Below are 27,255 nucleotides of genomic sequence, written 5' to 3'. Positions count from 1 at the left end.
ATCTCGCTCGCGATCATCGGTCTTGGATTGCTTGTCCGTTATTCAGAGAGTTAACTCCCCAACGGTTAATCGTTCTCCAGTCGGTACGGTGATTCCCAAGATCAAGGCCATGGTACTGGTGGACATATTGTTGTAGCTGAGCTCCGTGCTCTGATCGCTGAAGACAAGGAGTTCATTGTTGTTTGGTTTACTTGAGCGTGCAGATGTGTTGGCAACTTATGCAAGGGATAAAACAGTAGAGGTAGAAACCAATGGTCATTTGGGAAGTGAAAGCTGGCAAAGAAATGAATAAGGGGCAGGCACGTTGCTGACTTGGTTTTCATGGTAAAATATTTCTCCCACAAGCACAAATAGCTCCGAATAACTCATAACTCAAGTTACTGCAACCACTAAAGTATCTATCTGTCTCATCCGTCATGCTCACTGCTTGTCATTCGGGGGCATGGACCTCCAGACCCCGGCCAACAGGCTACCATAGACAGAGTGGCAGATGCTCGAAACCGCGCATGGAACCGCCGTGAGAGGGCTGCCGAAGTGCTTGCCCGCGAGAACCACACCCAGCACCGAGTTCTGCATCCACAAGAAATTCAGTATGATACACACACCAAAACTTCTCTAGAGATAACTAATATTATACATAATGAAACTGCGGTGTGCAATGGGAGAAAGAGCGCAGCATCGGTTATGTGCTTCCTTGGTTGCATTGATGAAAATGTAATGGGAGATATCTGGGCAACACTTAAGTCCATTGTAAAAATCTGCTGAAAAAAGCGCACAATAGAAATTACCTGCATGCCAACCTCGATCGAGATTGTTCGTGATGAAGCGATATCGATGCCAAGCACCCTTGAAAGAACATAGCCAAAGAAGAAGCCGGATCCATGCAAGAAGATGACCGACAGTACCACTTGTAGGCCAGATGCCAGGATGGCCGAAGCATTCTGTGCGATCGCATTGCCACAAAGAACAGCTACTGTTGCTACAGCAATGAACGGCATCACGGGAGAAACCGACTCAACCAAACGGCCCATGTACTGATTAAGCAGAGCACCCAAAAGAACAGGCGCTAGGACAACCTGCATTCAGATATATCAACCTTAGCCAGAACTAGGGGGACTTAAAGTTATAATACAGAAACTGTCAGCACCTGAGACGTCGACACGAACAGTCCCATAGGGTCTACTGCGACGTATTGCCCAGCCAGTTTGGATGTCAAAAGAGGAGTCATGAACTGCATTATCAGGAAAATAAACGTTATTCGACTCTGCCAGAATATAGTAATTGATGTAAGTGAGTCATTACCGCTGCAGCAAAAGTGCTTGCTGCTGTCATCAGCACCGAAAGAGCAACATTTGCCCTGGAACACAAGGATACAAATTAGTCTACACTATATTTTGGCGCTAATGAAAAATAGATGTTTAAAATTGTTTTCTCTTCCATTTTTGTACATATACGTAGCAATGTATAAAGTTTCAGATCCACTTTCATAACAGACAGTGATCTCCACTGAAGTATTGGAGATATTTAGTACTCCCTCCGTTTACAAATATATGACGTTTAACTTTTTTCTGAATCGGATGCATATAGACATGTTTTAGTGTGTTTGTTCACTCATTTCAGTCCGTATGTAGTCCATATTGAAATATTCAAAACATCTTATATTTGTGAAGGAAGGAAGTACTATAAAAATTATTAGTCAATGAGAAAACAATTTGTTCTTGTGATGCTTCTGCATCACTAAGTATTCAGTTCAACCATATTATTAGGATGCTAGGGATTAATCAACGATAACAATATTGTGATGCACCGAATGGGTCACTTGAATATTCATTACTGGCCAGTAATTGCTTTTTAAGCTCTAAAGATATCAAAGATAAAACCAAGTACAAGCATCTGGCCATATGGAACCTGACCCTGATTCCACCTTAATGTGTAGTCCTTATAAAAAACTACATTGTAATAAATCTATTTGTAAATTTAGTCAGAAATATAAGATCGCAGAGACAAAAGTGGTTGTGTTTCATTTCGGCAAACTGCTTAATGGTCCTAGTCGGTTGGCCCACTATAGGTGGGAAAGGCTTGTTAACTGGTGTGGACTCCTATTGGGGAAAGCACTATAAGAGCGCAGAGACGAAGGCATGCTGATTTGGCAGATGAACAGACATCTGGTAGCTGAGTCGGTTACTTGTCAAGTAGCAGGCTGGTAGCAGTCCGAGTTGGAGATGAAATATTGATGAAAAGCTTGAATTGAATTTTGTTTAGCACTCCAGAAGGAAGCCAGCTCAGCCAGCAGATCAAGGAGTAAGTAGGTTATATCACACAAGCTAGAGGAGTCCTAGTAAGGTTTATGTTGGCTGGTTCTCAAGTAGAAGTAGGTTGACTCAGGCTCTATAAAAGGAACAGCGTGTAACCTCATATGTTCCCTACCCGTGCTTCACTTCTACTCCCTCCGTCCAAAAAAGCTTGTCCCTCAAATGGATGTATCTAGAGGGACAAGCTTTTTCGGACGGAGGGAGTACCCTTCAGTGCTGTCTAATCCTCAACTCTTCACACGCTACATTTCTTAAGTAACAGTGCTGTAGTCGAAGCCGACTACAACATTACTAGTAGACTTCAGCGATTCCTTACCAAAAAGGGATTAATGATTTTAGTCACACGTAACCAACTTCTGCTAGCAGACAACACTAGACAGGCCAGCTTGAAAATTTGGTTATTCAACAATCTTGAGAAGAAATAACTCTCAGGAATCCCTATATATAAAACTATATTAACAGACTCGGAACAAATTAGTTTCAGTTAGAGGCCCAGAACTTTGTTCCAGTACGATCGTGACTATATGCAGGTTTTACATTCTCTCGTCCTTACCTTGCTAAGTAGGTAACAATGTTGCTTGCTGTGCCTGCAGAGAGTAGCTCCCTTTCAGTTTAACCAGCTGACAATATATAATTAATAAAGAAAGGGAAAATGCAAGCGTACCTCCAGGGCAACAGGAAACCAAAATCAGTCCAGCAGCATAATGGGATGGCAGGTTCAATAGCTTGCTGATGAGATATCCGGACAGTGGCATCACCTGTACATAAATCACCCACTTTGGATTTTTGGTGCAAATAGAATAGTCGTAAACCGCAAACACTAAAATAACAAAACCACAGGTATAATGGAGATGACTCATGGAGGCTTTCTTTTCTTTTTCCATTCTGAGGGATCATGAAGTTTACATGCGACGCGCCATCCAGTCCAACATTTCAGATAAGAAACTTTTATGGTTCATCTAAATGGACAACATTTGAGCTGGATAAAAAAAAATTGGAAATGAAAACCTTGTTGAATATCTAGGGTACGTGTTCCTTGGCCCTTGCATAAAAAATATTCCTATGAGATTTGCAATAGAAAAGACATGGAAAAGTGAAAGTATGGCTACAGGGTTTATTGCGACATCAAAAGAAACACTGAAGAAGTTGCAGAACTAACAGTGTACTGAAGTAGAAACCCAGCAGCTAACTCCTTGGGCATCAACAGCGCGGTTCTCAGGTCATCAAGCGTCAACGTCATCCCCATTCCTGCACAAAGGGACTACAACCATGTTTCAATCATAAAAATTCAGCCATCGAGACATCTCTGAACGTCTGAATTACTGCATCTCAACTGAGATGTACAAGCAAAAGAGGAGGAAGGAATAGAGAAGCAGGGGAGGGAGCAATGGACGGAGGGCACGAACCGAGCATGGTGAAGGACAAGCCGACCATCTGGGCGGTGGGGGTGACCCAGAGGAAGCTCGCCGGCCGCCACAGCGCGAGCGCGCAGGCCGACGCGACCCACAGCGGGAACCCGAGCGACAGCGCCTCCCCGACGCGCACCAGCGCGGCCCGCGCGCCGCCTCCGCCGGCGGAGGGCGCCTGAGAGAGCGCCGGCGCCGGATCTCCTGTCGCCGCATGGCACCGGCTCGATGGAATGCCGCGGAGGGGGCGGAGCGAGGGGGCCGCGCTGATGCGGAGGCGGGGAGAGGAGGGAGGGGGTCTGGTGAGGTGTATGTGTGGGGTGGCGAGGTGGAGGCGGTGGTGGGGGAGGGATGCGGCGGCGGTGGGACTGGGGGCGAGCGGTGGCCGCCGGAGGACAGCCATGGTGGCGGTGTGGAGTGGAGTGGGGTGGTGGGGAGTAGTGTAGTCTGACCAGGACGACGACCGAATCAGCACGGTGGGAGTTGGGAAGTGGAGCCGTTGAGTTATTTTTCTCCGGTTCCACGAGGGCAGGCTACTTGCTACTCCCTCCGTTTCTCAAATATTTGTCGAACTAAAACCACGACAAATATTTTGAAATAGAGCATATAGGACTATGAAAGTAAACGATACCCGTGTGTGCTGCAGTAATTAGTTGCGGTATATTGATGAGATTATACTCTATGAAATTTGAACATGCGAACTAGAACTAAAAATACATGTGAATATACATATGAAATCAAACATGATCAAGTAGGAGGAACAGTTCATTTCCAAACAGTAGGAACATGAACATGAGTAACAATGTGTTCATTTGCAAGAATATATATGTAGGGCCAACCGACTAGTCCTCCTAATTTAGCCGGGTAACCTAATTTAACTGCTTTAGTAGCTCATGATACTCCTTTCCAAAAAGGGCGAAACGCCAGCAGATAAACAAGTCTGGGTCATGGGGCTTATATTTAAAAATCAAAGATCTTTCTCCTAACCTTATCCCCACCAGCAAAGTATCTCTTGATCAGCTAAATTAGTGATACACAAGCAATTGTCCAAACTGGGCAATTGCATCAGAAGCAACGATGACCTTCATAACAGTCCCAGAAGCAATGCGAATGTGACATCTGGGAGTTTATATAAGAGTAATGGCCCAGGGTATTTAATGACACGAAGACAATTTGTATACTTCAGCAGGATTGGACAAGCACTAACTTTCCCTCCAGGAACTTCATGACATTAAGAAAATATTATGGCAAAAGCAAATTGCAATGTGATTAAGCTACGTAATTAACATGAACAATAAAGCAAAGATACATGAGTGCAATCCCGTCAGTCAAGTCAAGTAAATTTTCTGTTCAAAACATTTCCAGTCTATATGAACAACAGCTAAAGTATATGCAAATAGACGCACAGATGCACAGGCTGCCCTGCTAGTTCTTCTAATAACAGATGACAATAGCATCAAGATTCAAGAACCAACGACACACACAAAGAGTACCTTCAGACGATCAACTAAGCACGATAAACGAGATACACATTTTAGCGTAGCCGGATACTTTCAGAACCCAACAAGCCGATAAATAACATTGTATGTTGTCAATTTAGGCTACATAGCGTTGCACGAGTCTCGTCTGAACTACAAAATCCAAAGGCTCCTTGGTCAGATCGACCGCGATCAAGCTTCAGTCTGCTCCCTCAGGCGACGGATCGTGCTCCTGACAGTGACCGCACTGGCAGTGCTGGAAATGCAGAACAACAAGATGAGCACATATGGTAGAGCAGGACAATGAGCTATTTGGAAATATACAGTGTGTAATTGGCATCAGCACGTACTTCATGGTATAGGCACCACCGGCCTTAACCTTCCCGCAGTCCTTGCATCCCCAGATTCCGACTGCTTTCCTCTTCACGGCAAACTGTGAATCAAGAACGTGTTAAGATAAAAGAAACATTGAATCAAGCGAGGAGACTAACATGTTATCACTATTGACCTATCTATGAGTTATCGATGCTATCATCATTTCCATAGGGCTGGAAATGTGTAAAGAGACTAGAATAAAGAGCTGGTGGGCGCTGTTCCATATCTAGAGGTCTACAAGTGTTAAAAGAAGCAATAAGCATTAAACTTAACAGGGTTACAAAATCCATATGCATGTCCAATGACAATAGAAAGGACTGCAACAGCCTGCAATAACAATTCTTCATATTCTGCCAATCAGCAAGTGGGTAATATTAAACTAAATCATTTGAGAGTTATAAACGTTCATCATACAAAACAATCAAAAGCCGTTGTTCATTGTTCCCTATCTAGAAGGCCAGTGGTTAAAAGACGCAGCAGGCATTAAACTCAAACAACTCATGACAATACAAAGGGTTACAACAGCCTACAATATAAATTCTTTATGTTTTGCCAACCAGCAATTCAGCATATTAGAACCAAGTAGTTATCCTCTAAACCATCATCATGCAAAACAAGAGCACATAACCTATACAATTATGCTGCATTTTTTTACTCACAAAAAGATATGTGCTAATTTCAATGTAGCCAAATGCCAAAAACACTTGTCATACAACATAGATGCTCAGTTGAACCACCAGCAGACACTTTACCATTCTAAACACAACGCAAGTAATCAATAAAACCATCGAAAGATTTACCTTGCCACAGAACTCACAGAAGTACTTGGAGTGCTGGGAGACCTCCATCTTCTTGATCTGCTTACGAAGACTGGCACCGTACCTGGTACCTACACAACATTGAAATAACAAGGACACGTGAGTACAATAGTTACACATTCATGAGGTTGTTGAACAATGATCTGGGCAGCCGCAATGTTTTTACCATATTTGCCAACGATTCCAGCCTTCTTGGTGCGCTTCGTCTGCACATACATCAGAAACATTAAGAAATTAAAACATTTTTCCACAAGTATAGCAAAACAGCAAAATGATTTACTATCTACAGAGGCAGCATCAGAAAATAATTTATAAATTTCACATATGGAGTTGATACAGGCAACAGCAATGTATGACCAGTCATACATAAAACATCAGGATAATATTATCAGTTGTATGACAAGCACGATGTAGATCATAGCAAATTAGCAATGTATAGAATGAACACAACAGTGAGGAAATAACTAGTGCTGCCCAAGGCCTCATGCTAACCAATCGAGCTTTGGAAAAATGAAGGCTGAAGCTCAGATTTCTAGTGGTAAATCTTGGAGCAAACGGTAAGAGTTGCATCCATGCTAATAGATAACTATAACAAACCAAGGATAGCATCAAAGTTTCATACTTCCATTTTATGGCAATTAGTCCACCACTGAGCATATCATATTAGTAAAACCGGTCCCAGAAGTGGAAAATCTAACTATAGGAACACCTTAACATCCTCTTTGACCACTTCATAATACAGTATAATTGGGCAAGCCGCAAATCTTACCAAGCAACACCAGATGAAAAATAAAGCCGCCGGCAAGTTTACTCTAGATCTGACAGATGCTACGGCTTCAAGGATGATTTCTCAGCGAAGCAGACCAAAACCACGAGAAAGACTAGTAATTTCGAATCCTTATTCATAGATCCCCGTGTGCAAGCCACTCAGACAATCGCAAACCTAGATGCTTCCTACACCCCACAGGCAGGCACGAAGGCTGAAACACGGCATACGGAGGAGCACGGATCAGAGCCGCCATAGGTAACAGTGAGGGGAGAGCGTACCATCTCGCCGGCGAGGAGGAGGCGTCCGCGGCAACGGGCGGCGGCGGCAAAGAGGGCAGGGAGGCGGCGGCGCGGGCGAGAGGTCTCGGAATGGAGGCGGCGTGCTAGGTCTTATACGTGTGGGAACACGGATGGGCCTCGTTGCTGCGCCGGTGGGCTGGGCTAAGGCTTATCAATCCTACTTAGCCCATAAAGCTAGGTGTAACCACTAAAAAAAAGTGAGGTGTAGCCCAACTAGACTATGGGCCACATGAGAGTTAAGAAACACCAAAATTCAATTATTATTGTTACTAGGACATATGCCCGTGCGTTGCAACGGGAGTAATAATTGACCTGCTCATCAAGACATCTATCATGCCGCAGGGAGGCAGACGCCTCGATGAATTAAGAACCATACTATAGATACAATACTTTTGGTATGATTTCTATACCATACTTTCGATAGCACAATGCATGAATAAATTAACATGAATGATAAGTACCTGATGTCAGGTATGAGCACATGGCACATCGAACATTTTCGATAGCAATTCTTGACACAAGGATGGCAAGTTAGACACACAAGGCAATTCTCTGTCAAAAATAAATTGAAACATGAAGTTAGCATGCTTGCTAACTAAAATTATCACCCTCGGGTCACTAAATTCGTCATAAAAATGTTTGATTTGTCATCTGTTCGTACCTGACGGACATTATTAGATTCCTAATTAAAGTGCGCCAGAATAATTAATAAACAAAGTTAATTAAAAAGGGCATGCACACAAAGTTAATAAAAAAAGTATGCATTGTGTCCCCAAATATCTTGCCCCACATTGCAAGGACGGAAGAAGATCCGAAATTGCCCAAATAAATGCATGCGTGCCCCTCTCCAGCTAATTTTCATAAGCCAACACATAAATCTATTTAATTAGAGGCAATCAGCACACAGTTCCATTTTAGCCAATTCATGCGGTAAATGCGGCGTGCATGTCCTCTTTTATGCATGTGTGGCATCTGGCGACCAACACGTGTTCTGATCAGCCCCATCACTGAAACAGTGCTATTTTGTTTTACTTATTTCCCTTAACTTATCTCCTGGACTCTTCTAGCTGCCTCAGCTCCAGCTCCATGAGGCGTTTCCCACAAGGCCACAAAGTGAGACCGTGAGATGCAGACCACCGTCCGGGGCCCTCGCCGACGCCGGCGGCAAGTAGGGACGCGTTGCGGTAGCAAGGCCCGCATCCGGCGCATCCAATCCCGGGACTAAACTGTGGCAGCTGCTCCCTTGCCTATGTTCTCCTCAGTTCGAGCTCAGAGACAATTCACACAAGGTGAGATGCGGTCTGCCGTCCGAGGCCGCCGCCGTCGCCGGCGGCAGGGCGAGAGCTATGCTGTGTAGCACCGTTTGCATCCGGCGTGCCCAAGTTGTGGCAGCTGCTATTGGAAATATGCCCTGGAGGCAATAATAAAAAGGATTATTATTATATTTTCTTGTTCATGATAATTGTCTTTTATTCATGCTATAATTGTGTTATCCGGAAATCATAATACATGTGTGAATACTTAGACACCAACATGTCCCTAGTAAGCCTCTGTTGACTAGCTCGTTGATCAACAGATAGTCATGGTTTCCTGACTATGGACATTGGATGTCATTGATAACGAGATCACATCATTAGGAGAATAATGTGATGGACAAGACCCAATCCTAAACATAGCACAAGATCGTATAGTTCGTTTGCTAGAGTTTTCCAATGTCAAGTATCTTTTCCTTAGACCATGAGATCGTGTAACTCCCGGATACCGTAGGAGTGCTTTGGGTGTACCAAACGTCACAACGTAACTGGGTGACTATAAAGGTATACTGCGGGTATCTCCGAAAGTGTCTGTTGGGTTGACACGGATCAAGACTGGGATTTGTCACTCCGTATGATGGAGAGGTATCACTGGGCCCACTCGGTAATGCATCATCATAATGAGCTCAAAGTGACCAAGTGTCTGGTCACGGGATCATGCATTACGGTACGAGTAAAGTGAATTACCGGTAACGAGATTAAACAAGGTATTGGGATACCGACGATCGAATCTCGGGCAAGTAACATACCGATTGACGAAGGGAATTGTATACGGGGTTGCTTGAATCCTCGACATCATGGTTCATCCGATGAGATCAACGAGGAGCATGTGGGAGCCAATATGGGTATCCAGATCCCGCTGTTGGTTATTGACCGGAGAGCAATCTCGGTCATGTCTACATGTCTCCCGAACCCGTAGGGTCTGCACACTTAAGGTTCGGTGACGCTAGGGTTGTAGGGATATGTATATGCAGTAACCCGAAAGTTGTTCGGAGTCCCGGATGAGATCCAGGACGTCACGAGGAGTTTCGGAATGGTCCGGAGGTAAAGAATTATATATAGGAAGTGCTATTTCGGCCATCGGGACAAGTTTCGGGGTCACCAGTATTGTACCGGGACCACCGGAAGGGTCCCGGGGGTCCACCGGGTGGGGCCACCTATCCCGGAGGGCCCCATGGGCTAAAGTGGGAAGGGATCCAGCCCAAAGTGGGCTGGGGCGCCACTTTCCCCTAGGGCCCATGCGCCTAGGGTAGGGGAAACCCTAAAGGGGGCGCCCCCTTGCTTGGGGGGCAAGCCCCCCACCCCTTGGCCGCCGCCCCCCCCCTAGGAGATTGCATATCCTAGGGCCGGAGCCCCCCCCCTAGGCTCCCTATATATAGTGGGGGGGAAGGAGGGCCTCTCACCCCACGCCTTTGGTGCCTCCCTCTCCCTCTCCAACACCTCCTCCTCCTCCATAGAGCTTGGCGAAGCCCTGACGGAGTACTGCAGCTCCATCACCACCACGCCGTCGTGCTGCTGCTGGAGCCATCTTCCTCAACCTCTCCTTCCCCCTTGCTGGATCAAGAAGGAGGAGACATCACGCTGACCGTACGTGTGTTGAACGCGGAGGTGCCGTCCGTTCGGCGCTAGAATCTCCGGTGATTTGGATCACGTCGAGTACGGCTTCCTCATCCCCGTTCTTTGAACGCTTCTGCGCGTGATCTACAAAGGTATGTAGATGCAATCCGATCACTCGTTGCTAGATGAACTCCTAGATGGATCTTGGTGAAACCGTAGGAAAATTTTTGTTTTCTGCAACGTTCCCCAACAGTGGCATCATGAGCTAGGTCTATGCGTAGTTCCTTTTGCACGAGTAGAACACAATTTGTTGTGGGCGTAGATGTTGTCAACTTTCTTGCCGCTACTAGTTGTGGGATGAAGTAGCCCGGACCAACCTTACACGTACGCTTACGTGAGACCGGTTCCACCGACTGACATGCACTAGTTGCATAAGGTGGCTGGCGGGTGTCTGTCTCTCCCACTTTAGTTGGAGCGGATTTGATGAAAAGGGTCCTTATGAAGGGTAAATAGAAGTTGACAAATCACGTTGTGACTTTCACGTAGGTAAGAAAACGTTCTTGCTAGAACCCTATTTCAGCCACGTAAAACTTGCAACAACAATTAGAGGACGTCTAACTTGTTTTTGCAGCAAGTGCTTTGTGATATGATATGGCCAAAGTTGTGATGAATGATGAATGATATATATGTGATGTATGAGATGTTCATGCTATTGTAATAGGAATCACGACTTGCATGTCGATGAGTATGACAACCGGCAGGAGCCATAGGAGTTGTCTTTATTTTTTGTATGACCTGCATGTCATTGAGAAACGCCATATAAATTACTTTACTTTATTGCTAAACATGTTAGCCATAGTAGTAGAAGTAATAGTTGGCGAACAACTTTATGGAGACACGATGATGGAGATCATGATGATGAAGATCATGGTGTCATGCTGGTGACAAGATGATCATGGAGCCCCAAGATGGAGATCAAAGGAGCTATGTGATATTGGCCATATCATGTCACTTTTATTATTTGATTGCATGTGATGTTTATCATGTTTCTGCATCTTGTTTACTTAGAACGACGATAGTAAATAAGATGATCCCTCATAATAATTTCAAGAAAGTGTTCTGCCTAACTGTGCACCGTTGCGACAGTTCGTTATTTCGAAGCACCACGTGATGATCGGGTGTTAGATTCCAACGTTCACATACAACGGGTGTAAGATAGATTTACACATGCAAACACTTAGGTTGACTTGACGAGTCTAGCATGTACAGACATGGCCTCGGAACACAGAAGACCGAAAGGTCGAGCATGAGTCGTATAGAAGATACGATCAACATGAAGATGTTCATCGATGTTGACTAGTCCGTCTCACGTGATGACCGGACACGGCCTAGTTAACTCGGATCATGTTATACTTAGATTACTGGAGGGATGTCTATCTAAGTGGGAGTTCATTGAATAATTTGATTAGATGAACTTAATTATCATGAACTTAGTCTAAATTTTTTACAATATGTCTTATAGATCAAATGGCCAACGTAGTCCTCAACTTCAACGCGTTCCTAGAGAAAACCAAGCTGAAAGACGATGGCAGCAACTACACGGACTGGGTCCGGAACCTGAGGATCATCCTCATAGCTGCCAAGAAAGATTATGTCCTACAAGCACCGCTAGGTGACGCACCTATTCTCCCTGCAGAACAAGACGTTATGAACGCTTGGCAGGCATGTACCGATGACTACTCCCTCGTTCAGTGCGGCATGCTTTACAGCTTAGAGCCGGGGCTCCAAAAGCGTTTTGAGAGACACGGAGCATATGAGATGTTCGAAGAGCTGAAAATGGTTTTCCAAGCTCATGCCCGGGTCGAGAGATATCAAGTCTCCGACAAGTTCTTCAGCTGTAAGATGGAGGAAAACAGTTCTGTCAGTGAGCACATACTCACTATGTCTGGGTTGCATAACCGCTTGACTCAGCTGGGAGTTAATCTCCCGGATGACGCGGTCATTGACAGAATCCTTCAGTCGCTTCCACCGAGCTACAAGAGCTTTGTGATGAACTTCAATATGCAGGGGATGGAAAAGACCATTCCTGAAGTATTTGCAATGCTGAAATCAGCAGAGGTAGAAGTCAAAAAGGAACATCAAGTGTTGATGGTGAATAAAACCACTAAGTTCAAGAAGGGCAAGGGTAAGAAAGCCTTCAAGAAGGACGGCAAGGGAGTTGCCGCGCCCGGCAAGCAAGCTGCCGGGAAGAAGCCAAAGAATGGACCCAAGCCCGAGACTGAGTGCTTTTATTGCAAGGGAAGTGGTCACTGGAAGCGGAACTGCCCCAAATACTTAGCGGACAAGAAGGCCGGCATCACGAAAGGTATATGTGATATACATGTAATTGATGTGTACCTTACCAGTACTCGTAGTAGCTCCTGGGTATTTGATACCGGTGCGGTTGCTCACATTTGTAACTCAAAACAGGAGCTGCGGAATAAGCGGAGACTGGCGAAGGACGAGGTGACGATGCGCGTCGGGAATGGTTCCAAGGTCAATGTGATCGCCGTCGGCACGCTACCTCTACATTTACCTTCGGGATTAGTTTTAAACCTTAATAATTGTTATTTAGTGCCAGCTTTGAGCATGAACATTGTATCAGGATCTCGTTTAATTCGAGATGGCTACTCATTTAAATCCGAGAATAATGGTTGTTCTATTTATATGAGAGATATGTTTTATGGTCATGCTCCGATGGTGAATGGTTTATTCTTAATGAATCTCGAGCGTAATGCTACACATGTTCATAGTGTGAGTACCAAAAGATGTAAGATTGATAATGATAGTCCCACATACTTGTGGCACTGCCGCCTTGGTCACATAGGTGTCAAACGCATGAAGAAGCTCCATGCTGATGGACTTTTAGAGTCTCTTGATTACGAATCATTTGACACGTGCGAACCATGCCTCATGGGTAAAATGACCAAGACTCCGTTCTCAGGAACAATGGAGCGAGCAACCAACTTATTGGAAATCATACATACTGATGTGTGCGGTCCAATGAGTGTTGAGGCTCGCGGTGGCTATCGTTATGTTCTCACCTCACTGATGACTTGAGTAGATATGGGTATGTCTACTTAATGAAACACAAGTCTGAGACCTTTGAAAAGTTCAAGGAATTTCAGAGTGAGGTTGAAAATCAACGTGACAGGAAAATCAAGTTCCTGCGATCAGATCGTGGAGGAGAATACTTGAGTCACGAGTTTGGCACACACTTAAGAAAATGTGGAATAGTTTCACAACTCACGCCGCCTGGAACACCTCAGCGTAATGGTGTGTCCGAACGTCGTAATCGCACTCTATTAGATATGGTGCGATCTATGATGTCTCTTACCGATTTACCGCTATCTTTTTGGGGCTATGCTTTGGAGAATGCCGCATTCACTTTAAATAGGGCTCCATCTAAATCCGTTGAGACGACACCGTATGAATTATGGTTTGGGAAGAAACCTAAGTTGTCGTTTCTAAAAGTTTGGGGATGTGATGCTTATGTCAAGAAACTTCAACCTGAAAAGCTCGAACCCAAGTCGGAAAAATGCGTCTTCATAGGATACCCTAAAGAAACTATTGGGTATACCTTCTACCTCAGATCTGAAGGCAAGATCTTTGTTGCCAAGAATGGATCCTTTTTAGAGAAGGAGTTTCTCTCGAAAGAAGTAAGTGGGAGGAAAGTAGAACTTGATGAAGTATTACCTCTTGAACCGGAAAATGGCGCAACTCAAGAAAATGTTCCTGAGGTGCCTGCACTGACTAGAGAGGAAGTTAATGATGATGATCAAGATACTTCTGATCAAGCTCCTACTAAAATTCGAAGGTCCACAAGGACACGTTCCGCAGCAGATTGGTACGGCAACCCTGTCTTGGAAATCATGTTATTAGACAATGGTGAACCTTCGAACTATGAAGAAGCGATGGCGGACCCGGATTCCGACAAATGGCTGGAAGCCATGAAATCTGAGATAGGATCCATGTATGAAAACGAAGTATGGACTTTGACTAACTTGCCCGTAGAGCGGCGAGCCATAGAAAATAAATGGATCTTTAAGAAGAAAACAGACGCGGATGGTAATGTGACCATCTATAAAGTTCAGCTTGTCGCTAAGGGTTATCGACAAGTTCAAGGGGTTGACTACGATGAGACTTTCTCACCGGTAGCGAAGCTGAAGTCTGTCTGAATCATGTTAGCAATTGCCGCATTATATGATTATGAAATATGGAAAATGGATGTCAAAACGGCATTCCTTAATGGTTTTCTTAAGGAAGAATTGTATATGATGCAGCCGGAAGGTTTTGTCAATCCTAAGTATGCTGACAAGGTGTGCAAGCTCCAACACTCGATTTATGGGCTGGTGCAAGCATCTCGGAGTTGGAACATTCGCTTTGATGAGATGATCAAAGCGTTTGGGTTTATGCAGACTTATGGAGAAGTCTGCGTTTACAAGAAAGTGAGTGGGAGCTCTGTAGCATTTCTCATATTATATGTAGATGACATACTTTTGATGGGAAATGATATAGAGCTTTTGGACAGCATTAAGGCCTACTTGAATAAGAGTTTTTCAATGAAGGACCTTGGAGAAGCTGCTTATATATTAGGCATCAAGATCTACAGAGATAGATCAAGACGCCTCATAGGTCTTTCACAAAGCACATACCTTGATAAGATATTGAAGAAGTTCAATATGGATCAGTCTAAGAAGGGGTTCTTGCCTGTGTTGCAAGGTGTGAAATTGAGCTCAGCTCAATGTCCGACCACGGCAGAAGATATAGAAGAGATGAGTGTCATCCCCTATGCCTCAGCCATAGGTTCTATTATGTATGCCATGCTGTGTACCAGACCTGATGTAAACCTTGCCGTGAGTTTGGTAGGAAGGTACCAAAGTAATCCCGGCAAGGAACACTGGACAGCGGTCAAGAATATCCTGAAGTACCTGAAAAGGACTAAGGAAATGTTTCTCGTTTATGGAGGTGACGAAGAGCTCGTCGTAAAAGGTTACGTCGACGCTAGCTTCGACACAGATCTGGATGACTCTAAGTCACAAACCGGATACGTGTATATTTTGAATGGTGGGGCAGTAAGCTGGTGCAGTTGCAAGCAGAGCGTCGTGGCGGGATCTACATGTGAAGCGGAGTACATGGCAGCCTCGGAGGCAGCGCATGAAGCAATTTGGATGAAGGAGTTCATCACCGACCTAGGAGTCATACCCAATGCGTCGGGGCCGATCAAGCTCTTCTGTGACAACACTGGAGCTATTGCTCTTGCCAAGGAGCCCAGGTTTCACAAGAAGACAAGGCACATCAAGCGTCGCTTCAACTCCATTCGTGAAAATGTTCAAGATGGAGACATAGATATTTGTAAAGTACATACGGACCTGAATGTAGCAGATCCGTTGACTAAACCTCTCCCTAGAGCAAAACATGATCAACACCAGAATTCCATGGGTGTTCGATTCATCACAATGTAACTAGATTATTGACTCTAGTGCAAGTGGGAGACTATTGGAAATATGCCCTAGAGGCAATAATAAAAGGATTATTATTATATTTCCTTGTTCATGATAATTGTCTTTTATTCATGCTATAATTGTGTTATCCAGAAATCGTAATACATGTGTGAATAATAGACACCAACATGTCCCTAGTAAGCCTCTAGTTGACTAGCTCGTTGATCAACAGATAGTCATGGTTTCCTGACTATGGACATTGGATGTCATTGATAACGAGATCACATCATTAGGAGAATGATGTGATGGACAAGACCCAATCCTAAACATAGCACAAGATCGTATAGTTCGTTTGCTAGAGTTTTCCAATGTCAAGTATCTTTTCCTTAGACCATGAGATCGTGTAACTCCCGGATACCGTAGGAGTGCTTTGGGTGTACCAAACGTCACAACGTAACTGGGTGACTATAAAGGTATACTACGGGTATCTCCGAAAGTGTCTGTTGGGTTGACACGGATCAAGACTGGGATTTGTCACTCCGTATGACGGAGAGGTATCACTGGGCCCACTCGGTAATGCATCATCATAATGAGCTCAAAGTGACCAAGTGTCTGGTCACGGGATCATGCATTACGGTACGAGTAAAGTGACTTGCCGGTAACGAGATTGAACGAGGTATTGGGATACCGACGATCGAATCTCGGGCAAGTAACATACCGATTGACGAAGGGAATTGTATACGGGGTTGCTTGAATCCTCGACATCGTGGTTCATCCGATGAGATCATCGAGGAGCATGTGGGAGCCAACATGGGTATCCAGATCCCGCTGTTGGTTATTGACCGGAGAGCAATCTCGGTCATGTCTACATGTCTCCCGAACCCGTAGGGTCTGCACACTTAAGGTTCGGTGACGCTAGGGTTGTAGGGATATGTATATGCAGTAACCCGAAAGTTGTTCGGAGTCCCGGATTAGATCCAGAACGTCACGAGGAGTTTCGGAATGGTACGGAGGTAAAGAATTATATATAGGAAGTGCTATTTCGGCCATCGGGACAAGTTTCGGGGTCACCGGTATTGTACCGGGACCACCGAAAGGGTCCCGGGGGTCCACCGGGTGGGGCCACCTATCCCGGAGGGCCCCATGGGCTAAAGTGGGAAGGGATCCAGCCCAAAGTGGGCTGGGGCGCCACTTTCCCCTAGGGCCCATGCGCCTAGGGTAGGGGAAACCCTAAAGGGGGCGCCCCCTTGCTTGGGGGGCAAGCCCCCCACCCCTTGGCCGCCGCCCCCCTAGGAGATTGCATCTCCTAGGGCCGGCGCCCCCCTAGGCTCCCTATATATAGTGGGGGGGAAGGAGGGCCTCTCACCCCACGCCTTTGGTGCCTCCCTCTCCCTCTCCAACACCTCCTCCTCCTCCATAGAGCTTGGCGAAGCCCTGACGGAGTACTGCAGCTCCACCACCACCACGCCGTCGTGCTGCTGCTGGAGCCATCTTCCTCAACCTCTCCTTCCCCCTTGCTGGATCAAGAAGGAGGAGACGTCACGCTGACCGTACGTGTGTTGAACGCGGAGGTGCCGTCCGTTCGGCGCTAGGATCTCCGGTGATTTGGATCACGTCGAGTACGGCTTCCTCATCCCCGTTCTTTGAACGCTTCCGCGCGTGATCTACAAAGGTATGTAGATGCAATCCGATCACTCGTTGCTAGATGAACTCCTAGATGGATCTTGGTGAAACCGTAGGAAAATTTTTGTTTTCTGCGACGTTCCCCAACAGCTGCTCCATGCTGTTGTTCCCTGCCGAACAACATCGCGCGCGGGGGCGGTCAGCGGGTACCTCGAGATATAGCAGGGGCTCATGTAGACTCATTTCAAGTTTGGAACTCGATGCAAGCTCAGAGGCAGAGGTTAGTGCTACCCCCATATGCTATTTCTAATGCTACCCCCACACACTATTTCATCTGCCTGTAATTTCCCTTTTCTGCAACTCAAAGTGATAGAAACAGAGGAGGGGCAAAGTGTATGCACATATGCACGCAGTGTAGTTTGACGTGCAGCTTCACTTTTCCATTCTTAGTTTTCAATCACACGAGCGCAAGACTACATTGAACTGGAAAACTAAATCATGGAGGAATAACCAGCAACTAATTTGTATTCATATATATCTTTATTTGAGTATAAAACTACCAGTTAACAGTTTGAATTCATAGAAATTTTGAAAATCATGCAAAACTATACTTTGAAACTGAATACACAATTATATTTTCTACAGGCTACCATTCTAAAACTGAGACATACCTTAGAACAATGAACAATGAGTATCAAACCAGCTGTACCTTTACAAGCACTCATTTATTAGACGACAAGCATGGATGGTAATACAACTGCATTTTACACAGAATACTATTATATCATTGTAATGCTTCTTATATAATACATACAAACTGTTAAAACAAATTCAGAGGCTTCACCTCGGTGTCAGCCGTTAGTATAAAATGCCGAGACGACAAAAAAAAGGTAAAAAAATGCTGAGATGACAAAACAAAACACGTAACTTGGAATATAGCTGAGAATATATAAATCTTAGATAATCAGTAAAATAAAAATGCAACTTTTTCTTGGAAAAATGTACCTTGTGGAAAATCACCTTAACTATAATTGATTATTGCCTCCCCTTGGAACTACTGTACAAAACCTGAAGAAATCGTGTACTATAATGAAGCACTAAAGCACATGCATATACATACGGCATGTTCGAAACATGAGGCCGCTCCTTGCTATATGTTTACATGAGGCATGTTTGAAACTGATTTTGCTGATGCGCATGGCCACTTGTGTGGCACGCCCGCGATCATCACTCCCAGAATTATAATGTAATTCTGAAGGATTAATTTGCACGCCCACGGTCATCACTCCCAGAGCTATTTCTATAATTTGCATGTCATAGATTAAACTCTTTGTTTGTTTTAATCTTACCTCCTCTGTATGATAAGAGGGTCTAAAATTTGTAGATTCAAGGCGCAAAAACGTACCTATGCATGATGAAGTGCCAGGAGCTGCTTCCATGCTCAAGAACACAATGGATGCATGCTGATCCACAGAGAGAGCAATTTTCTATCAATCCTGATCTATTCTCATGTGATCTAGGGGGCAACATCGACAATGTAGTAGATGGGCAGGAGAAAGGATGTAGCCGGGAAGATATCTTGGTGGTAATCTGTAGGAGAAAAAAAGTTTGTTTTGCTGATTATATGGAACAAATTAGAGAGGTACGCTGTGTTTTATTACTGAATCCAACTTCCATGATGTGTTTCTCCTTTGTGCATGCTCATGAATCCTGGTTCCTCTTTTTTTTGATTGTGCATTCTCAGTTGCTAATTTTTGCTATGTCCATCCCAATGAGAGGCTTTCCTTCCTTTATTTTCTCTGCCAGATTTGAACGGTGTTTTCTCTCAAAGTCAGAATTGAACATCTCTCAATGAGAGGTTTTCCTTCCTTTTTTTGTTAGAGATTTCATTGTTCCTCCTTCCTTCCTTTGATTTAGAAGATGATGAAGATTTCCTTCGGTCCCTCAATTCCTTCCCTTCCTTGGTTAATTTCCTTCCTTATTTCTCTGTGAGAGTCACTCAATTCCTTCCCTTCCTTGGTTAATTTCCGTCCTTATTTCTTTGCCATAGTCACTCAATTCATTCCCTTCCTTATTCCTTGCACGCTTTAGCTCTCACACCCTTGGCTACGACTCCTTGATATGGAGAAAACATAAAAGCATATTTAAATTGGGAGGATTTAATGGAAGAGGGCGAGGTGGGACTATTCTGCACAAGAGGAAGAGGGAAGATAGCTCTGCAGCGGCGCCATGGCTCCTTGCCGCGAACTCGACAGCGTCCATGTGCAGGGGCAGGCGGAGGCCGGTGCCAGCAAGCAGGCAGTGGAGCGCGTTGACGGAGCCGTGGTGGAGGTCATGGGCGCCGATCTGCTCCACCCACCTCGAGCCGACGCGAGGAAGAGGGAAGATAGCTCGTTAACTCTGCAGCGGCACCATGGCTGCCGGATGGCGAGCGCCTCACCACGGCTTCTGGCCGACGAGCACAGGGGAGCTCCGCAGCAGCGGCTCGGTGGACGCAGGCAATGGATAAGTGGCGGAGGTGGCCGGTGGTTGCAGGGTTTTTTTTGCAAAAAAACGAAACGTTATCTTGTCAGGAACACACTTAAAATAGGAATGCGGGTTTATTTTTCTCAGAAAGGGAGGGTCTTTTCTGCAAAACGCAATGGACGGACGACCAGAAACAATCGCTGGTTTATTATTATTAGGAAAAGATTTCCCTATTTTTTATTTTTATTTCCTTTTTCCCAGAAATAAAAATGCTTATCATGGGTTTTTTAAATGAGAGGTAAGGCTCCTCACTTCGAAATAAACCTTTTTTTCCGCGGGAAGCCGGGAACACTTCAAAAGAGACGTAGAAAACAATGACGTCTAGCACTTGTCAACTCAAGGAGTCAGGGAAGTTCTTTTTTCTAGCAGTAGTTGCTCTGAGAATGCCGTGGGTCATGAGCTTGGAAAGTAAGTTCGAGTCAATGATTGGACAGCGTAATGGATCGACGCTTGTTCGGTTGACTTTGGCCATGTATAATGCAATGTGTTTAGCGAGGCACTTAGAAGTTAGGGAAAAAATATTTTCTTGTGCATGGGCCGGTGTTGTAGAGGGCATACGTTTAGTTATGCATCCCTCCTACAGAAATAAGCAATAATGCTTAAAAACGATTTTTTAATGAGCATTGAGTACTTTCCTAGCATGTTTTGAGCCTCTCGATATGTACTAGCAATTTCAGCAGGGTAGTGCTGCATGTGGCTAAGAACAGGTCGACAGTACACCAATGAGAGAGATCGATAGTGAGCATTGGCGGAGCTTCTATGCAAGTGTGCATGCTGCCCACCAGCGTTCGAGTTTCAGACTTTGCGTTGTGTGCTTAGGTGATTCTTCTATAAAAGTAAAATTGTCCAGCTAGAAGGAATCTTAATGCAGGTAGAGGGGATGGCGGTTTTATTTTCTTCATGCATGCATAGTAAATTGATTCTTCTGGTGCTCGGAGTGGATTGATTGATTTTCTTGGATCCAAACAGGACCATAGTTTGGTTGGGGAATCTTTTATTGGACTTATATACTTATTTCTTTATTAAGAAACACAGTAATGTCGCATTTCATTGAAAGAATATTCCGCTTCTATGAGACAAACATATGTCAAATATGAGGTATGATCTCTGATGGGTTGGGGTAGAACCATCCTCCTGACCATTCAACCATAGGTTCGTTTTTTTATTGGACTTATTCCAAGTAAAGGCTCAATTCTTACGTTTTGTAGAATGATACTATGTTGTACATAAACCGACGCACACCTATTTGAAAACTATGTTTTACATTTCATTTCAACAAGAAGTTTGTGTTTAGTCAACAAGTCTACCAAAATACCACGGTGAAGTGTGCCTAAATCTCATACAACAAGATTATATCTCATTTGTTGCTTGTCACTATCCGTGAACACTTATGCAATTTCACCTCGTAGCAAAATTGCCCCGCTAGAAGTTTTTTTCTTTTGCGGGTCAGCTAGAAGCTGCATGCATCGCTTCCTTACGTGGATGCAATATTTGGATTCAGAATGCACATCGCCCTTCTACTACTGGAGACATGTAGGAAACATCATCACAGGGCAAAACAGTTCAGTCTTAATTACAAGGCTAGCAAAGCTTCGAATACACCATTCAGAGTGACTTCATAATCAATCGCTAACACCAATGCTTCTGGACATTACTGTGACGGGACCTGGAAACCATAGTACACGCTCATTGAGCTAAGGCACGTAAGGCCGCCATAGAAGAGGCAATTGTTCATTCTTTTCATTCGTCGATACCATCGCCTGCAGACCACATGAGATGAATATATGAAAAATCGACGTAAAAAAGAAAAGGAGAAAAACATAAGTGAGCGTATGTTTTTTGAGATCATACCACTTGGGGTTATTGGGTTTGGGTTCGACCTGCACGGAAAGATCAATGGCGACGTGCCTGTTCACTCTGGTACAGTGAGCCGGGAGCTTACTGTCGAGATCAGAAATCAGACCGAACAATTCTTCTTTCTTGGTCTGTACAGATGAGTTTGTTATCATACACATCAAAAGCAAGTACATAAAAGATCCATGGGTGCAGTCGTATAAATCAAGTGAAGGGTCTATGAACGCGGCCATACATTTACAAAAGAAAATCAAGTAGAAGGTCCATGGAAGTTAATTTACCCTAAATATGGACATGGCGAGAAAGCATATATCCGCGAGGAGAGGATCGTGAATCCGAGTCGGTCTCCGGCCGAATTTCATTTTTTAGACAAAGGAAATTTCGTTCAGTACAAGTTTCCCTAGCAGGCTTAGAAAGTAGACCGGCCTGTTGCATTGGCCCATCTGTAGCTATTTTTTAAACTCATCGGCCTATGCACAAATCCTTTGAACTGACCGGCACATCTATACGTTCATCGATTAAGGCTTCCCATCTTTTGGATAGGCAACTCAAAGCGCTTTCAAAAACCATTATTGATAATGTTCATGCGGGTAAAAAAATGACAATGTCGTTGCTCCAGTTCAATTACAACCTCTTTACCGAAGTCTTTGAGGTATTTCGTTGAGCAGAGATTGATACCATGAATGAGTTTTCAAGAGATTTCATTGTAATTCTTAGTCATAAGAGCTACTTTGTATTTTCTTCGATCTTAGGTCCAAATTAGAGTATCTGTAATTGTTATAAGTATGAATAAAGTTATAGGTGTTTCTAAAAAAAACTATCGTCAACTTTTAGCTCAAAAAAAAAAAAATCTACCGTCTACCTAAAAGAATCTACCATCATCTGGGAGCAACCAGGTAAGAGGTTTCCCTAAAAAAACTAAAAGGTACCCCACAAGGTCACCTTTGATGGGCTAAGAGTGTGCTGCGAGCTCTCAGCCGCCGCATGTCACTTGCTGGACGCTTTCTTGGGATTTTTTTTATTTTTCTGTACTTGATTTTTGAGGTTTAGATGTTTTTTTACTTTTGGTTTTACCCCGGTTTTCCCTAGATTTTTAGGGAAAGATTGAATATATTGTTTGCGCGAAAAAACACTTTTTTTGTTTCCGAGAAGCAAATCGCGAGAGGCACAGTGCCTCTCAAAAAGAAAAGAAAAACATGTTTCTTTATTTCCACGAGAGCCACAGATTTGCTTCTTATGGAGGCACATGCTTGCTTCCGCGAGAGGCACAAATGTGCCTCTTGGAATGGGAAGGTTTTTTTTTGTTCTACGAGAGGCATAACTATGCCTCTCGGAAAGAGAAAAAACAGGGTTTTTTTGCTTCCACAAGAGGCATAGGTTTGCTTCTCGTGAAGGCATAGTTTTGCTTCTAGTCCCTCTCAAAATGGGAAAACATGAAAAACAAGGTGTCTCTGGCTGTGGTTTTTTTACCCTTTTTTCGGGTTTTATCGTGAAAAAGTTTATAAAACGTAATAACATGCGATATAGTCTTGAAGATCTCGACGCGAATTAAAACAGTTCAAGATTTGGATGCACGGTTCAAGAGATAAAACATTTTGAAAAAAATGAATTTATGAAAAAATAAAAAACTTCTAGGTTGCTGCATATCAACTCCCGCGGATGTGGGAGTGACATTTGCAAGGGGTGCCCCTTAAATAGCGATTTCTCTATTTGGCGCTTTAAGCTCCGTTTAAAGGCAAATTCAAACAACACACACCCCCTCCCCGCGATGGGCCGGCCCATATAAAGTACCAGCAAGAAGCTCCCATAAGCTTCCTAGCTCGGTTTTGGGAAGCTTTTGTCCGGTTATTCTTTTTTCGTTTTTATCGTTTATTTGGACCGGATTTGTTTGGTTTTCTTTCTCTATTTTATTGTAAAATGTGCGCAAATTTTCAATCCAAAAACTTTTTTAGAATTCATTAAATTTTCAGTTTTATAAAAAATTTCAAATTGATGAACTTTTTTTTATAGAACCCCGCGAACTTTTTTCAAGTCCATGAACACTTTTTTTCATATAAACATTTTTTGTAAATTAGGTTGTTTTTTAATCTTAAAAAATGAAAAGATTAAAAAAATCACAATTTGTTTCATAATTCATGACCTTTTTCACATTTTAAAACTCTTCTTCATATTCATGATTTTTTTGCAAATTTATGATGTTTTTTCCAATCCAATTTTTTTGCAAATTTTTCATTTTTTTGCAAAAGTCAAATAGTCAATGGTTTATATTGAATTTATGTGTCTTTGTCTTTTATTCGTGTTGTTAGACCTCTGTTTGTAAACATTTAAGGGCTTCAGTTCTCTACAGCCGGGCAAACTCCTCTTATCTAAAAAGGAAGTATTTGATGACGTGACAAAAGCTGAGCCAGGGGACAATTCACATGCACCTCGTACATGCATGGCTTGCAGCTAGCTATTGCTTCAACATGACCTAGGTTTTGTTCGTTCATGCCCACCTACGCAAGGTATGGGGCCGAAACCCTGTGGATCCACGAGGATCGCCCTCGCTAGGGAGTAATCCTAGCCACTTGTTTTTTTGGCATTCTGTTAAGCCCCACGTGGGGCGTTTCCCCGGCCCATCACTGTCCAAAGCACTAGGGAAAAACCAGCAGCTGCACTCCCACGGAAGGAATCTCCTAGCGGAGCGCTTCATCTCTTCTCTTCCCCATGGCGCCTCTTGAAGCAGCGGCGAAGGGGCGTCAGGAGGATTGGAGCATGGATTAGAAGGGATTGTGGTTTGAGGGATTGATGGGGATTGGGTAAAGGGATGGGGATCATCCAATCCCTGGGTGGATCTAGGCCGTTGGAGGTTTGGTTCGCATGGAAGAACAAGGCCTTGACTGCGAGGGGGGGGGGGTCTTCCACTAGAATGTATGCATGCATGTATTCACTATTTATCGATAATTAATTTAGTTGAATTGAATAGAGAATGTCACTACGCAAGTTTTCTCATATCTTCGAACAATCATGTAAGGTCACCTGATTTCAGTGATGCCAGCCACTGGCGAAGCTTCACGGTGAGGAATCTGGGCCATCACACCCCACCCCCCGAGTGAAAAATGAAAAAAATTAGTACTCTGCAACCCATAAATAATAAGGTCATTCATCTGATCCTTCTACTTGCGACTGAGAGGTGGGCACACATAGAGACCTCCTATTAGGCGCTCTTAGTGCCGGTTAGCACTAGTGACGCTCACAAGGGACTTGTAGTGGGCCGGCCCAATAACAACAACAACAACAACAACAACAAAACCTTTAATCCCAAACAAGTTGGGGTAGGCTAGAGGTGAAACCCATAAGATCTCGCAACCAACTCATGGCTCTGACACATGGATAGCAAGTTTCCACACATCCCTGTCCATAGCTAGCTCTTTGGTGATACTCCAATCCTTCAGGTCTCTCTTAACGGACTCCTCTCATGTCAAATTCGGTCTACCCCGCTCTCTCTTGACATTCTCCGCACGCTTTAGCCGTCCGCTATGCACTGGAGCTTCTGGAGGCCTGCGCTGAATATGCCCAAACCATCTCAGACGATGTTGGACAAGCTTCTCCTCAACTAGTGCTACCCCAACTCTATCTCGTATATCATCATTCCGGACTCGATCCTTCCTCGTGTGGCCACACATCCATCTCAACATACGCATCTCCGCCACACCTAACTGTTGAACATGTCGCCTTTTAGTTGGCTAACACTCCGCGCCATACAACATTGCGGGTCGAACCGCCGTCCTGTAGAATTTGCCTTTTAGCTTTTGTGGCACTCTCTTGTCACAGAGAATGCCAGAAGCTTGGCGCCACTTCATCCATCCGACTTTGATTCGATGGTTCACATCTTCATCAATACCCCCATCCTCCTGCAACATTGACCCCAAATACCAAAAGGTGTCCTTCCGAGGTACCACCTGGCCATCAAGGCTAACCTCCTCCTCCTCACACCTAGTAGTACTGAAACCGCACATCATGTACTCGATTTTAGTTCTACTAAGCCTAAACCCTTTCGATTCCAAGGTTTGTCTCCATAACTCTAACTTCCTATTTACCCCCGTCCAACTATCGTCAACTAGCACCACATCATCTGCAAAGAGCATACACCATGGGATATCTCCTTGTATATCCCTTGTGACCTCATCCATCACCAATGCAAAAAGATAAGGGCTCAAAGCTGACCCCTGATGCAGTCCTATCTTAATCAGGAAGTCATCGGTGTTGACATCACTTGTTCGAACACTTGTCACAATATTATCGTACATGTCCTTGATGAGGGTAATGTACTTTGCTGGGACTTTGTGTTTCTCCAAGGCCCACCACATGACATTCCGCGGTATCTTATCATAGGCCTTCTCCAAGTCAATGAACACCATATGCAAGTCCTTCTTTTGCTCCCTATATCTCTCCATAAGTTGTCGTAACAAGAAAATGGCTTCCATGGTCGACCTCCCAGGCATGAAACCAAACTGATTTTTGGTCACGCATGTAAACGTGATTTTCAACAAGTTATTCCGCTTGTTAATCTCGAAGAAGCATGATTCGAACCCCGCACACGAATGACAGTGGTCATAGCTAGTAACTCCTAGGTCGCGCTCACTTAGTTGCCTACAATAAGGAAACAATGTTATTTGACCCTTCTTTTAGTACAACATTAACAGATATTATATACCCATTATAGATTATTTCAGAAACAAAGCATAAATTTGGAAAATAATTATTTGAAACATTGAAAACAACAATGAATTTGAGAAAATTTCATGAATTCGAAAAAGGTTCATCGAAATTGAAAAATGTTCGAGGAAATGAAAAAAGTTTGCAAATTTGATAAAAGTTTGTGAATTTAGAAATTTCATGAATTTGAAAAAAATCACAGAATTTGAAAAAAGTTCATGGATTTGAAAAAATGTTCGCACATATAAAACAAGTTGAGGAATTTGGCAAAAAGTTCTGGTTTTTGAAAAAACTTCAGAGAATGGGAAAAAGTCTAGAAATTTAGTTTTTTTTAAAGCAAATAAAAACGTGAAAACGGAGCAAAACCCGCATAGGAAAAAACATATAGAAAAATCACGAACAAAAAACCTTACATGGGCTGAATCGTTTGCTACCTACTAGTGTTTTTACATGGGCTAAACCGTTTATATTAACAAAATAAAATATAAATAAAGCTTAAGGCGCCAAACAGGAATTGAGATATCAGGCGTACCATTTCCTATTACATTTCGCCTGTGGCGTCCACACGTTTGGTCTTGCCGATAAATCAGGTTGTTGCTCTGAAGTTACTTGCACGGTCGCTGTCTGGGTCGTTCACTTGGTCGCTACTCGAGTCGTTGACAGGTCCAGTCTTCTTCATAAGATGTCTGGACATAGGTCCTATTTCGCGCGTAGGTCGCCATATAACGGCCCAGCGCATACTCC

The 27,255-nt window shown here is 43.9% G+C and overlaps 2 protein-coding genes across 4 annotated transcripts; both read right to left on the bottom strand.

Annotated features, from left to right (window-relative positions):
• Nucleotides 1-258: 258 nt before the first annotated feature.
• LOC123067469 (probable sodium/metabolite cotransporter BASS1, chloroplastic) lies at nucleotides 259-4,190 on the bottom strand. Of its 2 annotated transcripts, none has more exons than XM_044490254.1 (8): nucleotides 3,719-4,190; nucleotides 3,472-3,560; nucleotides 2,977-3,070; nucleotides 2,866-2,899; nucleotides 1,303-1,357; nucleotides 1,148-1,231; nucleotides 789-1,076; nucleotides 259-570 (listed from the first exon to the last, which is right to left on the bottom strand). In XM_044490254.1, exons 1-8 carry the CDS (start codon nucleotides 4,119-4,121, stop codon nucleotides 421-423), a joined length of 1,197 nt encoding a protein of 398 aa, XP_044346189.1. In that variant the 5' UTR covers nucleotides 4,122-4,190; the 3' UTR covers nucleotides 259-420. The 2 variants fall into 2 exon arrangements, with proteins under 2 accessions (XP_044346189.1, XP_044346193.1); XM_044490258.1 differs by having other exon boundaries at nucleotides 3,472-3,573; nucleotides 3,719-4,098.
• Nucleotides 4,191-5,115: 925 nt separating this feature from the next.
• On the bottom strand, nucleotides 5,116-7,574 carry LOC123067486 (60S ribosomal protein L37a-1). 2 transcript variants are annotated; one of them, XM_044490271.1, is made up of 5 exons: nucleotides 7,437-7,574; nucleotides 6,556-6,595; nucleotides 6,372-6,460; nucleotides 5,547-5,629; nucleotides 5,116-5,452 (listed from the first exon to the last, which is right to left on the bottom strand). In XM_044490271.1, the coding sequence occupies exons 1-5, from the start codon at nucleotides 7,437-7,439 to the stop codon at nucleotides 5,389-5,391; spliced, it is 279 nt and encodes a 92-aa protein (XP_044346206.1). In that variant the 5' UTR covers nucleotides 7,440-7,574; the 3' UTR covers nucleotides 5,116-5,388. The 2 variants fall into 2 exon arrangements, with proteins under 2 accessions (XP_044346206.1, XP_044346200.1); XM_044490265.1 differs by lacking the exon at nucleotides 7,437-7,574 and having other exon boundaries at nucleotides 6,556-6,622.
• Between the last annotated feature and the right edge of the window lie 19,681 nt (nucleotides 7,575-27,255).

This window comes from Triticum aestivum, chromosome 1A (genome assembly GCF_018294505.1).
Source record: "Triticum aestivum cultivar Chinese Spring chromosome 1A, IWGSC CS RefSeq v2.1, whole genome shotgun sequence".
Lineage (NCBI taxonomy): Eukaryota > Viridiplantae > Streptophyta > Magnoliopsida > Poales > Poaceae > Triticum > Triticum aestivum.
This window is presented reverse-complemented; position numbering and strand designations above follow the sequence as displayed.